Here is a 15,506-nt window from a genome sequence, read left to right on the forward strand (position 1 = left end):
TAGGGATCTCTGAATGTCCCAGTGCAAATCTCTCTTCCTTCTTACTTATCACTGACACAGCTACATTCAGAGAATACACTCTGCAAGTGAAATAAGTACTGAACTAACTAACAGAAAAAAATCCATCTCCAGCAATAATGATGGAGATGGGAATTTGAGTGTCATGAGTTACTTACTGGACAGATGTGCAACAAGCATGTCTCTTCTCCTCTAGTTTGGTGGTGTTTTAAAATTGCTATGTACAAGTAACGCAGTTTAGTAAATTAGCAACCCAAAGGCAACACTCACAGCAAACAGATGCCAGAAAAAAAAAAAAAGGGGAAAAAAGGGAAGAAAAGTAGCATTGTTTGACAGAACAGTTTTGTTTTTTTTTTCTAAAGGACAATATGGTGAGGACATGAAGTAAAGAGAGCTAACTGAAAAGTTACCAAGTCTATGTTAATACAAATGGATTATGAGACATGAAACTTTTTGAAGAAATAAAGGGTTAGTCACAAAGAGAAAATCAGTGCAAAATACTGTTTATATTCAGAGCCTTAAGAACAGAAAAGGAGCAATCATAGTTCTGCACTTAGATCATACCTATGACATTATTCTGTGGATTTTTTCCTGGTGTGCAGGACTCTTCTGAACATGTCACCTAGCTACTCTTTTGTTCAGATTCTGATCTTGCTGAGTATCAAAACAATTCTTCAGTAATGAAGATTGAGGTTTAATGACTTGATGTGTAATTTTGGCTACTGCAATCTGCTTCTTGATTTCATCTTTTGCATAAACTGAACAAAACACAGCAGTTTATCAGCTATCCGTGGACATTTCAAGATTTATACACATTGCAACTCTAAATTTTTATTTTACATTTCCTTTCATTAGAACACTGCACTCAAGCTAGATTCATTGAGCCAAGCCAACATTGTAACAGCTCTGTTGAATAGCAGCAGATGCCTTTATTTTCTGCATCCCTCTATAAAACAAAACTTTAAAAAATTTGAGTCTTTATATAAATATTTCCCTTAGAAGACAATACAAAGATTCCAGGCATCTGTTTCTCATTAAGCCAATTACTAGTTATTTAAAATAGCAACCCAGTAAAGTCCATATTTATTAGATTTATTGATAAACTCTATGAGGCAAATTCTGCAAATGGAACAAGATAAAATGATGAAGAGTGAGTTAGACAGACAAGAGTGACCTGGCACTGAAATGTTCCAATCCCCCACCTGGTTACAACCTCATTTCAGGGAGCTGAAGAGAGAGGTAAGGTCTTACATGTCCTGCTCTGGCTCCCTACCTTGCTCTATGTCAACCTGAATCTTAGTTCCATAAGAATACATTTAAAAGTATATCTGAGACAATACCTCAAAAGAGTATGGTTTGTTTTTTTTTAATTAGGTACTTGAATTTGGAAGCTATCATCCTCTCTAATTCTATAACTCACTGTAGTAATAATAGCTGGCAACTAAACTTGTCATATCACCTAAAATACAAACACTTAATATGATACCAGATTAAACTTGATTTCTGGTGTAAATCAAGATAATTTTTCTGTTTTTCATTAAAACTGAAACTTTTCCAGGCGTGGGCAGAAACTGTATGGTGAATGGAGTACTTCACTGCTTTATGCACATGAATTTCAGCTTAAATGTGGTGTGTATTAGTGACAACCAATATAGTACTTTCTATAGAGTACTTTTTTCCTTTTTATTCATTAAAACAGAGAAGAAACCAATCTTTTTAGGATTTTTTTTTCCAGTATTATTGCACTATAAAGCTTGAGCACTCCAAAACACTGCTGCTCCACACTAAAACAGTCATATGGGTAGCACTATCCAAATATTTCATGACACCAAAAAAAATCATTTTACTATTACACTTCCAGATTTGTCAGTCAGGTTTCCAGGTACTATGGCAGGGAGTGAGCTTCAGGTATGTTCAGGTATGTGCAGGTATGTGCTTCATACTGCTGAAGCACAAGCAGACCTCTGTGTCAGGGTGAAGTTAGACCAAAACTTAGTAACGTCATTAGTTTCTTGGCCCTTGGAAAAGGACTATTGTATAAAGATGCAACCTGATTCCCTACGAGATATTTAAGGCAATTCCACTGTAGCATGCTTCAGCTAAAAGAAAATATACTCCTAGTATGTCAAAACGAAAGACGTGCTTCCCAACTAGATTGTCCTTCTGTGTTAGCAATGTTCAAATATCAATTAATGGCAGGAATAAAGTGTTTAAAAAAAATGTCACCACAACTAAGAAACACGCAGTCTCAATAGCAAGAAATAAAAGGGAATCCACAAAACAGTTAAACTTCAAAGAAGCCATAAATCCTGCACATAGCACAGCTTTTCTAGCTTTCTTTGTGTGCCAGAGATACATGTGCTTAGTAAACACCAGTAAAATAGACACAAATGCTGTGCAAAAAACTGACAAATGGAGGGAAAATATGTCAATCTCAAACCAGATCTACAATTAAACATATAAAAAGCACAAGCAATTTATATGATTTTCCTTGTATTCAAACACTTTTGTATGTTCCAGCTACTGTCGCTTCTATCAGCTTGATTCACAATGTAACCATCAAAACTCAAAATTCAAGCTGCTGATGTTGTAAAAGAAGAGACAATTAAAAAGTCAGTGGCAAAACTGAAATGTGTAGAAAACTACTAGGAAAGCAGCAAGACACCAAATTTTCTTATATTTAAATGTGCTTCCCAGTGCAAAACCAAAGCAACTGAATTGGTGTGGTTTGGAAGCTCAACCTGTTTAACTTCAAAATTCAGATAATGGTGCCCCTTTTGCTCTCCAAATCACGAGAAGTGGTTTACTGCCCACACTAGGAGTTTCACTACCTCAATGTACTCTAATCAATACAACTCTCTTGAAAGGGTCTAATTAATGGAAATGAGACTCTTTGCAGAATAAAGAACTGCTCAGAATAAAGGCTCAAGGATTAGGCTTTAGCATAACAACTACATGCGTTTTATATAAAAGTATTTTACAAGTTAATTTCTTTTATTTCTCCTCTTTCCCTTTCCAGCATCATCAAGCTGCAGCCCAGTCCACAACAGTCCTGCAGTCCACCAGTAAGGCAGTGGATCAGGAGAACTGCTAGTAAAAGAAAAGAACAAGAAAACAGAGGATGCTATCTTATTTAAGAAGCAGTTTGTGTTCTTTATAAACTGAAGTGAGGTTATTTCTATAAAATTGACTACCAGTATGGTGGAAAAAAAAAAGAATTACTATTTCACATCACACTGTTTGCTGTGTATATAAAAGAGCATTGATTTATTGTTTTCCTTTTGATATGAGTTAACAGCTATACCGGGTCAAACCAGAGGTCCATACAACCGTTTAGTTTTTCTACAACAGAACTAGTAGCACATGTTTACAAAAAAGTATGAAGAATAGAGCAAACAGAGAGTGAATCTTTCCCTAGCATACCCTTTTAGCTTCTAGCAATCAATGGCTTTCCTGAGCAATCTCTTCCTCAGCCAGAGACTGCACACAGCCATTGTGTTTAATAATGAATTCTTCTAGCCCATTTTTTAACCCATTTATAATTTTGGCTTCACAGCATCTTGAGGCAATGAGCTCCACTATGTAATTATGTGCTGTGTGAAAAATATTTCCTTTTGTTCATTTTAAACCTGCTGCTTAATAGCTTTGTTGGGTGCTCCTGATTCCCTGTATTATAAGAAATGATGAATAATTGCTGTTACCATTGCAGAAGTAACACTGATCTCTGGCACAGCTCAGAATATCCTAAGGGGGTATTACAGCAGCCAGGAATGAGTGATATTTCACTGTACTAGAAAGAAAGTAGAGACTTGGTACTGGACCTGATAAAGTGGCTCTGTGTCACTTTTAAGGATTTCCTTACTCATATAATCTTTACCTAGTTTATTATGCCAGCCTTAGGGAAACTGTGTATGACAGTGTTACACAGGGCATAAAAGCTGAAGTATGAATGGGTGAATGAGCAAAACTACAAACCCAAAATGCAGAGTTTTGCTTTAGTTTACTTTGTCCAGCTTGACAAGAGACACCAATGCAAGACAGAAACAGCCGCAGATAAAAAAAATCAAGGCTAAGCGAACAAAAGCTCAGCAGATATCACAGCCTAATGCAGCGGACACTGTTCTGAGATATTTTTCAAGCAAACAATACCCCAAAGTGTTCTGGCAATGACTAATGGTTGACAGCACATGGAAGAGCAATACTGGGATCACAAAAGACTGACGAACTGTTGCATGCAGACCTGCTCAAGATTCAAAAGCATGTGTCTCAACTTGACAGTCATGCTTAGATTTAGAGGACTTTGGAAGGACATGAGAAATCTAAAAAGAGCTTTGCACCACAAGCTTTTCCCCATCTATTTAAGCCCCCTCTGTTCTTTTCTAACTATTCATGTGGGATTGGAGGTGGCTGCTTTTACTGCTATTTACTGAGTAGAGGGTGCAGGATCTGACCTACCTTTCTAACATTTGTTATGTCACACTGGAAGTCTGCTGCTTGGCCGTCATTTTTTGCCAAGGGAAAGCACAGAGATGGCTCATGTAGATATTTAGTGTAAACAATTGGAATGGTAATATTATCTCATTTCAAAACTCTAAGCTCTGTGATACAACCAGGCACTCAAGCAGCAAAAGCAAAGATTTCCTGTTGTCATCTCCCAGACTAATCAGAAACTGTGCTTGCTTCAGGGACTAATACTGCACTGTGTGGAAGCTTCCAGTGTCCCAAATCAAGATGTAGGAGGCATTCTATTGAAAAAGGAACCCTTTATGCATAGAACAGAGACAAAAATCTACAATTTCACAAAAAGAGCTTATGCCCTGCTTTACTGCAGACTCCCTTTGTTAGCCAAAAGCAGCCATAGCTATGTCTGCCTCTGAACAGCCCCAGCCCATGCATCAAGGAAGGTCCTCGCTTCTTTTTATTCCCCTTGCTGTGTAGTGTAAGAGCAGAGATCATCTGTCTCTTGGAGACCCACAGCTCTCTCTTGTAGATACAAAAACTTCTTTTTTGTAATATATTAAGAACAGTCATTATAGCATAGGCAAACACCTTAAAGCTAGATGAGTAATAACTGAGCTCAGCTGATTTTAACAGAAACATGATCCATTTATTTTTAACACAGGCCAAAGCACAGCACTGTCAGTCATGAATCTTTTTAAGACCTTAAGGGGAAGAAACTGCACCATTTCTGTGGATGGATATTCAAGCTTCTTCACTGTTACATGAGCAGGTCTACGATGTCCCTTGTGTGGCTTCCATTTATGTAAATTGTAAAATGTAAAACAGAAAAGAAGGTATATTCAAAGCAACTTCAAAACAGTCCCTTACATCCCCTTAAAACCAAATGAACTTAAACACGTGCTTAAGGTCTTCCCTATCTTGGATTCCACATCATGTTGTAGACCTAAACCTTTCAGCTTGTGTGCGTGGATTTATGTTGAGTGACTCCGACCTGCTGTTTCTGTCTGGTGAAGAAGTGCCAATACTATGAATTTTCATCAGTCTTGAACTAAGCTGCAAACCCAGCAACTCCAATAATTTTACATGGTTGATGCTGCCATAATGTAATTTCTGAAACAGTGACTCTCACTGACAGTATTTCACAAGTTCCCAAAGCCAGCCTGCTTTTCCTTCTGCTCACCTCCTGGGCGGCTTTGTTTCCATGGGTACTCTGGACTCCCCATCAGCTTTGCCCTGGCTTTTCTGCCCATCGTTACCATGCTAATCTCTGTCAGACCAAGGTACCTGCATCTTCTCACAGCTGTTTAGCAGGCCATGTCCCCTATACCTCTGAAATGACATGCTGTGCACACAGCTAATTAATAGGACAGATGCAGAGCCAAGCAGCTCAGAAAACAGCACAGTCCCACAACAGTGGAGGCAGGAGCATCACGGAGACCCGGTGTGATGGGTAAACCAGAGGAGCAGCTATCACACAGAGACAGAGGCAGTGGCAGAAAAACAGCAAGAGAGAATAGAAGCTGCCAGCCCCCTTGTCTGCCCAATTATGACCTGGCAGATTTTCAGTGGACTGAACACTTCCCGCAGACTCTTTTGGGCCCATCAAATCAGTATGCTCTAACAAAAAAAAAATTCCTGCTAGAAAATGATGAGCATCTGTTCCATTGACAGGACAATCACTAAAGCACTACAGGAAACATGCAATAAGAAGTCCCGTATTCCAGTTAGAAAACGTCTTAAAAGATAATCTGAACCACAGGCTACAAAAAAATTACAAATTTTCATTTCCTGAAGAATTTGTAATGGCTACTTTAACTTATTTAAAACTAATGCATTATAGAAAATATTGCATATTTTACATATGCTGTGGATAAACTGAAAATGCTAAATGAAAACCTCAATTGCTAAATTATGCTAATTTGATTTGAAAAGTGTTCCTCTCACTTTACAAACAGCCAGTAATAATGCTCTGGTCATGAGACCAGCAATGGACTAAAATGCCTAATTATTTGTAGTGAATAAATGCAATCTGTGGAAAACACATAGTGTATATATAATTAATAGATTATAATTGCATTTAACATCATCTGCATAATTTAAAATGGAATAACTACATGACTGATTTTTTATGTCTTTTTAAAGGGCACTAATAAAATATGAAGAAGGTAAGAAGGCTTATATGAGTAGGAAGTAATGAATAATATCTTGAACACTACAGCACAATACATTATTCTGTGCACATAAATAGGACCAATTCATTTTTGCAGGTGCAATGGGAAAAGTATGGTACATCAGCACTTTTCCAAAGTAAATAATATGTTAACTGAAGAAGGGATTACAGATTCTGATCAAATATTCAATGTCTTATTTGAATAATTAATAAGTCAGGCTGGTGCAAATATGCAGCAAATGGCCTGCAATGTTTCAAAAACTTTTCTTTGTTTCAAATCACACTTGTCACTAGCATTTAGAATGTTTAACCTATCACCTTACTGCTGCGAGCATTAAAGACATTCTTGCAGATCTCCCTCTGGAAATTCACACTATGACTGAAATGACGTTCAGTGGCCTCATTTAGTTTCCTACTGTCGTGTTCAATAGCCCATAACAATACACAGATTGGCTAAATCTGAAATTAAACCCTGATTTCGATAGGTATGGAGAGAGCATACATTTGATACCAGAAAAAGCATAGTAGGAAGATCACTCAGCAAAAATGACTTCACTAATGGAAAACCAGAGTAAAATATACTGAGAAGTCTGCTTAGTACAGTTTGACTGTTTCTCAACCAGTGGCTGCCAAAGGGGATGAAGACAAGACAGACAGGAGAATAATGTTCAGCAGATTCCACATGCAAAAATAGTGGAATGATGTGTGAGTGGTTGTTATTAATAAGAATATACCTCTGTGTACATCCAAACATGTAGAAAGAAAGGAAGAAAGCAGTACCATGGAAAAGGTTAATTCTTTCCATTAATGTCATATAAACCCTGTGTTAATTACTTGGACTTATCACACATAGATACAGGATTTTCAAGGACCTGCTGGCTACTAACTTGACAATAATCACTATAACTTTGAAACTATTTCTTTTATTGCTACAGTTTTACATTGCACACACCCACAGATCTTTCCAGAATAAACTGAGAAAGATTTTGCAATGCCTTCAGAGAATAAAAGATCCTAATGATGGAGTCATAGGTCAGTAAAAAGGGGAGGAAGATGAAAACCAGCTGTGAAAGACTGCTGGGAGGACTGGACTCGAGATGGGAAAAAGCCCCACAATCTCCTAAAGCAAATTGAAACTTTATTACCAATGGATAATGAAGAGCCAGAGGCACATCCACAAAACTGCATGTAACAGTTAAAATTAGCCATTTTAAATGCTTATGCAGACTCACTCATTAAGAATCAGGAAAAAGATTAGAGGTGCTTATCATGCTTTAAATTTGCTTTAGATTTTCACTTCAGCTATGCTGAGATTAAAAAAAAAAAAAGTCTGCTAAATATCTGATCATGGAAAAGACTCCCAGACTCTATTTTGCACTTATTCATATGTTTGCCTCAGCATGAACCTGGACTACCAGACTCAGTAGAAGCAGTGAATGACTGAAATAGCTGGCAGAGTTTCTACATAAGAACAACCTGCACTTGTTTATCCATCCAATTGATCAGCTTAAGAATCTATCTCTCACGACTTTTTGAGTGGACCAACATTTTTCTGAAAGGATCAATACCACCAGTCTCTGTTTTAACTGCTTAGAGAGACACAATGGTCAGGAAAGCTACCAGGTTTTCCTTAAAACATGGTCTAAACTTTACATACAAGACTAAGTCTGGCAGACTTTCACAAAGAAAAAAAATTGGCTGAATTAGGAATCCTTGCTCTTGTTAGGTGTCCTTGCTGCCTGAGATCACACACAGTTCAGACTGTTTAGGCAGCTGAGAAGAAGAAAACAAGAGGTCCATACCCAAGTACATCACAGACTGATCAGTACCAAAAATAGCTGAATCAAAGCATGAGCAAACAGCTGCCTACAACCCACTGAGAGTAATCCTAAGGATACTGGAAGTGTTCTACTCTATACACCTCTGCAATTTTATTATTCAAACAGATAAAAGCACAAAGCCTTTCTAATGAAGCCATGACCTGCCTAAATCTATTTTCTGTGATAAGAATAAATTCTAATTAAACCTGCTTAAACAAAACAAATTAGAGAGCTGTTTCTGCATATACATGCACTTTTATTTAAATTGCAGGAGAATGCATTTAGGAAGAGTGGGAGAGGGAAACAGTGATTTAGAAAGTTGTGGGACATCTTGATCACTGGGCAGTTAACCACACTGTGCCATAAAGCAGTGTCACGTGAATGATATTAAGCACTATGACAGCACTTCTCATCCATGTGAAATCTGTTAAGAAGAGAAATTCAGGGTGATAAAGGATAGGTTTAGAATTGCAAAAAACTCGCTGACAACAACAGACATTCAGCAAACTAACTGTCCTTCCTCTGAATGGAAAAAATCCTAAACTGCCATACAGTTAAAATCAGTTGCTGACAACTGATTCTGGCTGATCAACAACTGGAATGCACCCACTGTTCTACAAGACTTAAATGGATATTGCATGCACTGGGAAGCTGTCACTACTAACATAGGCTATTCACCAGTGAATGTCGTTTCAGGTTTGGGATTACTTTATTTCAACAATTTGGTATTGATCTGGAGTATCTTAGGATTTACAAACCAAAGCATGCTTTGTGGCAGCTGCTTGTTTTTACCACTTCTTTCAGCCTCCCTACATGACCTCCACAGGGCCAGGTTTTCCAGTGCTGAAGCGTCTGGGATAATCCCAACCAGGAACAAGCTACCTGGTATTGTTGGAAGGCTTTTGCAAACCCCACAGCAGTGCGAAAAAAGTGGTTATGCCTGAACAAAGTTCTTTGATAAAGGAGGAGTACCTGCCTCGTGTAAAGGACCTCTATATCCCCACTTGTTGGGGTTATCCCTTGCTGTGTATGAGAGAACACTTATATAGTAATATATAGCTTAACCAAACCACTGCAACTTTCCAATATTAAAGATTAACAATTAAACTGGGCATTCTGCAATTGTTCTGAGCTCTGTCTGAACAGATGAAACTTGAAAAAAAATTATAGCAGTGATCTCTAAGGATGAATATTTCTAACAATTTTCCACACCATTTTCACTGGACAAGTTCACACTATTTCACATCTATCTCTATCTCTGTTATGTTTATAATGCCTAATGAGTTTTCCCTTGTATCACAAAAACAGATAGAGAGAAACAGTTACCTTCTCCTGGTTCTTGAAGACACAGATGCTGTCCTTCCTGCATTTACACTGTGGATTAATGCCCTCATCCTCACCCAGTGTTCCAGAGTCCTTCTGTTTTCTGTGTAACTTGTGTCTTGTGGGATAGAAAGTAACCTCCAGTGATTATGGTACTGACTGTCTCAGCTGGTGTTGCAGAACATCAAATAAAATCAGAGAAATAGGTGTGATAAAAATGTACAGGTTGGAGGTGAGAAAAATAAGCTGGAGTCACAAGGAACCTGCACAAAAAAATAGGGCCAGCTGGGTCCTACCAGTAGCTATAATAACATAACATTAAAAAAATACTCAATTTTCCTACTATTTTCAAGATTTGAGAACAGGGCCCCAGAAGCACAAGTCTTAAAAGTGTAATGTGGCAGCAAATTTGTCTTCCAGCTGGAACCAAAGAGAAAGAAAAGATGCAAGTGGAGACTGGGTTTGAAGGACATGATTCTAGTCTGTTATGGCTTTGCATGACAGCAGAAAATGGAAATTATATCAGACTTCTTTCAAAGTCAGACATTATTCTAAGAGTGGTTTAGAGAAAAAAAAAATGCAAAGTAGGCACCCATGGGGCAAACATCCTCCATGAAAAATTTCCTGCTTGTCTGTAATACTTTCTGCCTCCCCAAACAAGGATCTGTGTGTCTACTGGTTGTAGAGAGTTTTCTCCCCATTTTGTTTCTTAAAATAATTTTGTATTTATCCCAGATATTCTACTGGCCAATGAAATTTTTTCAGTGAGTTGGGTTTTACTGATGATTACCACATCTACCTTAGCATATCTACATTAGCAAATCTTCTGAAGTTCCATTTAAATGTACAGACTGCTATTAAGACAGAATTGCTCTCATACCCCCAATTATTTTCAACACTCATCTTCAACTCTCTTTAAATTATCCATATTTTTATGATATTTTTAAATGCTATTTTTAAATACTTTCACCAATCTCTAACAGGTGCTAAACTGTAACGCTAAACTGAAATGAATTGTTTAACACACATTAGACAATATGTTTCATGTTCCTGACCTTGACAGGTGCCCTGAGGCTGTATTCATCTATTTAACTGATAATTTACACATTAGTACAATTACATTGGGGCAACACATCAAAATGAAGGCCATGCAGCACAGAAGGAACATACTCAGTGCAGTTTATCTTGACAGTATATAACATAACTGTATTTTAAATAGTACTGGTTTAATGATATAAAATAATTTCCAGATTGAAACAGTTAACTGCCAGGAAACCTTGAGAAAGGATGTGTTTGACAGAAGGGGAGGAGAGGGAAGATGAGACAGACAAGAGGGAAGATGAGACAGACGATAGGGGAAAGCCTTACAGATAAAGCTACATGGAGGAACCTTTTTTAAAATTCTGTTATTGACACAGTCCTGTTAGCGACAGTAAGTGAGGCTGATCTGAGCAGGACACCCTTTGCAAATCTTGGCTTTTCAAAGGAACCTCTGGTTTTGAGATAATGGAAGCTCAGAACTCCCTGTCATGGAACATAATGTGAAATTGATTTTTCAAGGCTTTATCTACACAAAGTTGCACTGGTTTAATTAAAGGTGTGTTTTCAAATCAATTTTGTTAAACCAGTCCAAGCTCCTGCATGGACACTCTGAAATTGATTTGGAACTGTCTTATATCAACTTGCCTTAATTTGGTAAAGAACCACTTTACACTGAGTAGTCACCAATTTAAGTTGCTCCAAGAACAGCATTAAAAATAAAACTTATCTGAAATTTTAAGACTTTAATGAATTTATCCGTTTCTGCCCTAGGTATGCCAAATCATCCTGAACTCCAGTAGCCTAATTGATCTGTTTAGGAAGCAGATGAACTTGTTACTTGGATTTAAGGCCCTTTGACAGTGGACGTTTTTGAGAAAGGATATAGTGAAATCCCTGTGAAAGTAAATCTGAATCTAAGTAATCTAATCTGAATCTGAATCTAAAACCAAAAGGCGACATATGTAAGGAGGAGGACGTGATGAATTGAGGAAACCACTTTTCCCTTTTCTAGTTAGTTTGTTTCTTTAATGCATCAAGAAGATGAGCAAGGAGGTTCCTTCATGAGGGGTAAAAGCTCTCCTACGCTGTAGTACTCAGGAACAGATTAAATAATGCACAATCAGTGTAGGGGTACTTGGGAAATCAGGCCAATGATATCCTGTCAGTCTAACATCTAACACCACAGGAACCGAGCGAAAATCTCTCTTTCTTAAGGGTCTGGCAGGGGATAGAAAGGATTTTAAAGATCCACTGCAGACTAGCTATGTGGAAATTTCCCCGCGGTTTCAGGATTTCTGTGCAATCCTGATCATTCGCACTCCACTAGGCTGCAAATGAAGGGCTGCATTTAAGTCCACAGCTTACAGAAATGCATTTGTGTTCTTTCCACACCCGAGAAACAGATGGGAAAGCAGCAGTGAAGTCGCCACTGGTGTGGCCCTAAGGCTGTGTCTGCATGTGTTCTGGTTCTACAGACAGGCACAGTATCGATCTCTCCAGCCAAAAGCAAGGGCCTGATCCTTCTTGTGGGAAGAGGAGCCTTCTCCCAGGAGAACAAATGGGTAAAATCCTGCAAAATAGAGTGTTCCTCCAAGCCCCCGAGTATTGGGAGCTATAGGCACTCCATATCCCAAGTGGGTAAATCCCCATGTACAGCTGAGCAGTGAGCATGGAAGTACCAGCCTGCCATTGCTCAAACAATTTTTCAACATTCATCCTTTGCATCAGTTATGCTACACCAAGAACTTCTGCACGACATCAATAGGACTTAAAACTACATATATGGGGAACTATAGCCCGAATTATTGAGAATAGTGGCCCTAATAATTAAGTTTTATTTTAAAGAACTTAAAACTAAGCATGACAGCAAGTGCTCTGTATCCTTGCACTCCTCTGAAGTGCTCCTAATGGGCAATGTGCTACTTTACTTTCTGTTCTGTTCCATAGATTTATTTTTGTAGTGAATCCTGTGTGAATTTCTCCTGAATCCAACTCTTTCCCTGGTGAGACTATATTATCCTTCTGTCTTGTTAGAACAAAACCATCTATGAGACTTCATTCAGAACAAATCCCCTGTCAAACTAGTCTTTCCTTTTTATTTGGACATTTATCCTTCTGGTAATACATAAGGAAGAAATTCTTTTGTTATCTAGTTCAAATTTGTAAAGAGGACAGTATCAGTCTGACAGAAATGTAAACAAAGAGATTTGCAGCCTTTGCAGTGCTAGAATATATTGGACAGTCGTTTGCTGCATATGGAGGAAAAACAGCATTACTGCAGTAGCTCAACAGAAAAAACCCTCAAATGTATGGCTAGTTACAGTTCATTGTGATTATAACAATTTCCATATATAAAGAGGAGTTTTTCAGTTCCAGCTTCACTATTTTAGGTCCTCCTTCCCTGACACTATTAAGAAACTGCACCCTGATGTATTGCATCTACTGGCATTAGTCATGACTACACCTACTGTCTGTAATGGGATCCCATTCATCAGCTTGGTATGCTGAAAATTAAGTGATTTTCCTGGAAATTGTTTCTCAACAGAATCATTTGATCCACTGTAGTTAAAAAACCATGCCATTGGTTGCACTATAAATTCCATTTTACGGTCTTGATTTTATTTTTTTTTAAATAAATTAATTGTAGTTTTCCTCTAGGCTTAATGCTGGTATAAAAGGTTTTGGCTGATGAGCAAATCTTTTCCAAACACAAGAATTTTCAATTCCATCACTTTTAAATAACAGTGGCATAAAAAACCCTCACAGGAACAAACTTGTTAAAGTCAGCCACACAAACGAAAGCTGACAAGTGATTAGGTCCTCCTGGGAATGAATTGTTTTCTACATTCCAGGGGAAAAAATGTCATCAGTGACTTTGGAAGTGGCCTGAAGCATGGGTTTTGGAAATCTAATAATAGAAACACCAGTTTAAACAATTATATATTTGAGCAATTTTTATAACGCCACGGCATGACAACGTGTGAAGTTCAAAAAAACACCATCCCTTGTAAAATGCAAGCAGTATGCAAACTGGTAAAATCTCAGCTTCTGATACATACAACCAATGGTGCAGAAGACATAATGACCAGATCCTTAGACCTGACACTTACCTCGTACTCCTCTTTAAATCCGTAGCCTTCTGCACACTTCATCTGGGTGATGTGCTGCAGCAAGTCAGCTACACGGATGGCTGGATGGAGCTGTCCGGTCTGGTAGGGCACATCCACTGGATCTCGCTTCTTATAGGTATGGGATTGGACCAGGCTGCTTGTGTCACTGACCATCGTGTGGGTTTCATCTAGAAAAAGAGTATCTCATCAGAAAAAGAGTATCACACTGGCTCATTTTCACTTATTAGAAGAAATAGAAACTACAAAGATTTCTAGAGGAATGGCAGAAATCTGACACCACCAGCATTGGTTCTGTCTGTGAAGGCTACACCAGAAGAACAGTAAATCCATGAGCAGTTTACACACGGAAATTGCAAGACTGATTGGAATGAGGCAAAGTCCATAGTTCTATAATGGAAGCATTGCAGAGCAGTCCAAACTCTAATATTGTTTTAAATGTTGCTAGCTGATTGCAAACAAATTTTAAAACAGGCATTTCATTTTAAACTGCATCGAAGTTTCATTCTGAAACTTCAACAAGTCCCATAGAATGAAACTGGACTTGTATTTTTCATAGACTACTAAAGTGCTGTATTTTACACTGCAAATTTAGAGCAAATGTTTGGAGTGAGCAAAATAAAAAGATGCACAAAATGGCTTATGGTTTCATCAAGCTAGGACTGCAATGGAAATGTAGATCTGAAAACGACACTTGGAGACAAACTACAAGAGGACAAATGCAAAGGATCATCTGGTAAGGAAAAAGGTGTTGACTGACTGCTGAACATGCTTTAGGACCACGGTGTATCATGAGCCACCACATTAGGCATGGAATGTTATATGTCAACTGACATGCAAGCCAACAAACAGGAGACCCCCGTGGGCTGGTTAAAATTTTTATGAGACACAAACTTCTCCCAACCCTCCACATCTCTTCCATGGGGCAAATGGGCAACTTACCATTGATTGGCACTTTTAAGAAGATACATATCAGGAGAAAAAAAGAGGAGGAGAAAAAGGAAACAGGGCATAAGCAACAGTACTACATTAATAATTACAGGTAAATTTATGTTTTTAATTTAGTCTTTATAGAATGATTCCCTAAATGAGTCAGATTCTGATCTCAGTTTCACAGTAGAAATTAGATTTACTAAAATCAAGATATCATACTGTGAGTCAATTCACACAGATGGAACTGAGATCAAAACCTCTACTTAGAAGTAAACAGATGTGAAAGTGCACTCTACCTAAGGAAGCAATATGACTTGCTTCCTGTATAGATCGAATTCTAAAAATTTTTCAGACTTGACAAGCGAAAAAACCCACCCCAAATTCTAAGTCCAAGAATCATCACAAATATTTTATCTGTTTACTCAAATAATAATTTTATGTATCTTAGAGTTTTTTAATTTTAACCAAAATTATTAATATGGTACTTTGATTTATTCAAGCTATTTCTCCCTGAGTGAATATTGGAAAAAAACCCAACCCTAAGTCTGTATTGTATTTATAAAATAAGGTATTTATAAAAAAATTACTTTAAAAAATAAGCCATATGAAAGG

The 15,506-nt window shown here is 37.8% G+C and overlaps 1 protein-coding gene across 11 annotated transcripts in view; it reads right to left on the reverse strand.

Annotated features, from left to right (window-relative positions):
* The window catches only part of PTPRM (protein tyrosine phosphatase receptor type M), a 442,907-nt gene that overhangs the window by 71,663 nt on the left and 355,738 nt on the right, over positions 1–15,506 (reverse strand). For 7 of the 11 annotated variants that reach the window (XM_038129430.1, XM_038129425.1, XM_038129423.1 and 4 more), the window contains one exon: positions 13,944–14,131. In XM_038129430.1, the coding sequence (XP_037985358.1) occupies positions 13,944–14,131 (188 nt within the window). Of the gene's footprint in view, positions 1–13,943; positions 14,132–14,903; positions 14,916–15,506 lie in introns of all 11 variants that reach the window. The other 4 variants (XM_038129422.1, XM_038129428.1, XM_038129424.1 and 1 more) reach the window with 1 other exon arrangement.

This window comes from Motacilla alba, chromosome 2 (assembly GCF_015832195.1).
Source record: "Motacilla alba alba isolate MOTALB_02 chromosome 2, Motacilla_alba_V1.0_pri, whole genome shotgun sequence".
NCBI lineage: Eukaryota > Metazoa > Chordata > Aves > Passeriformes > Motacillidae > Motacilla > Motacilla alba.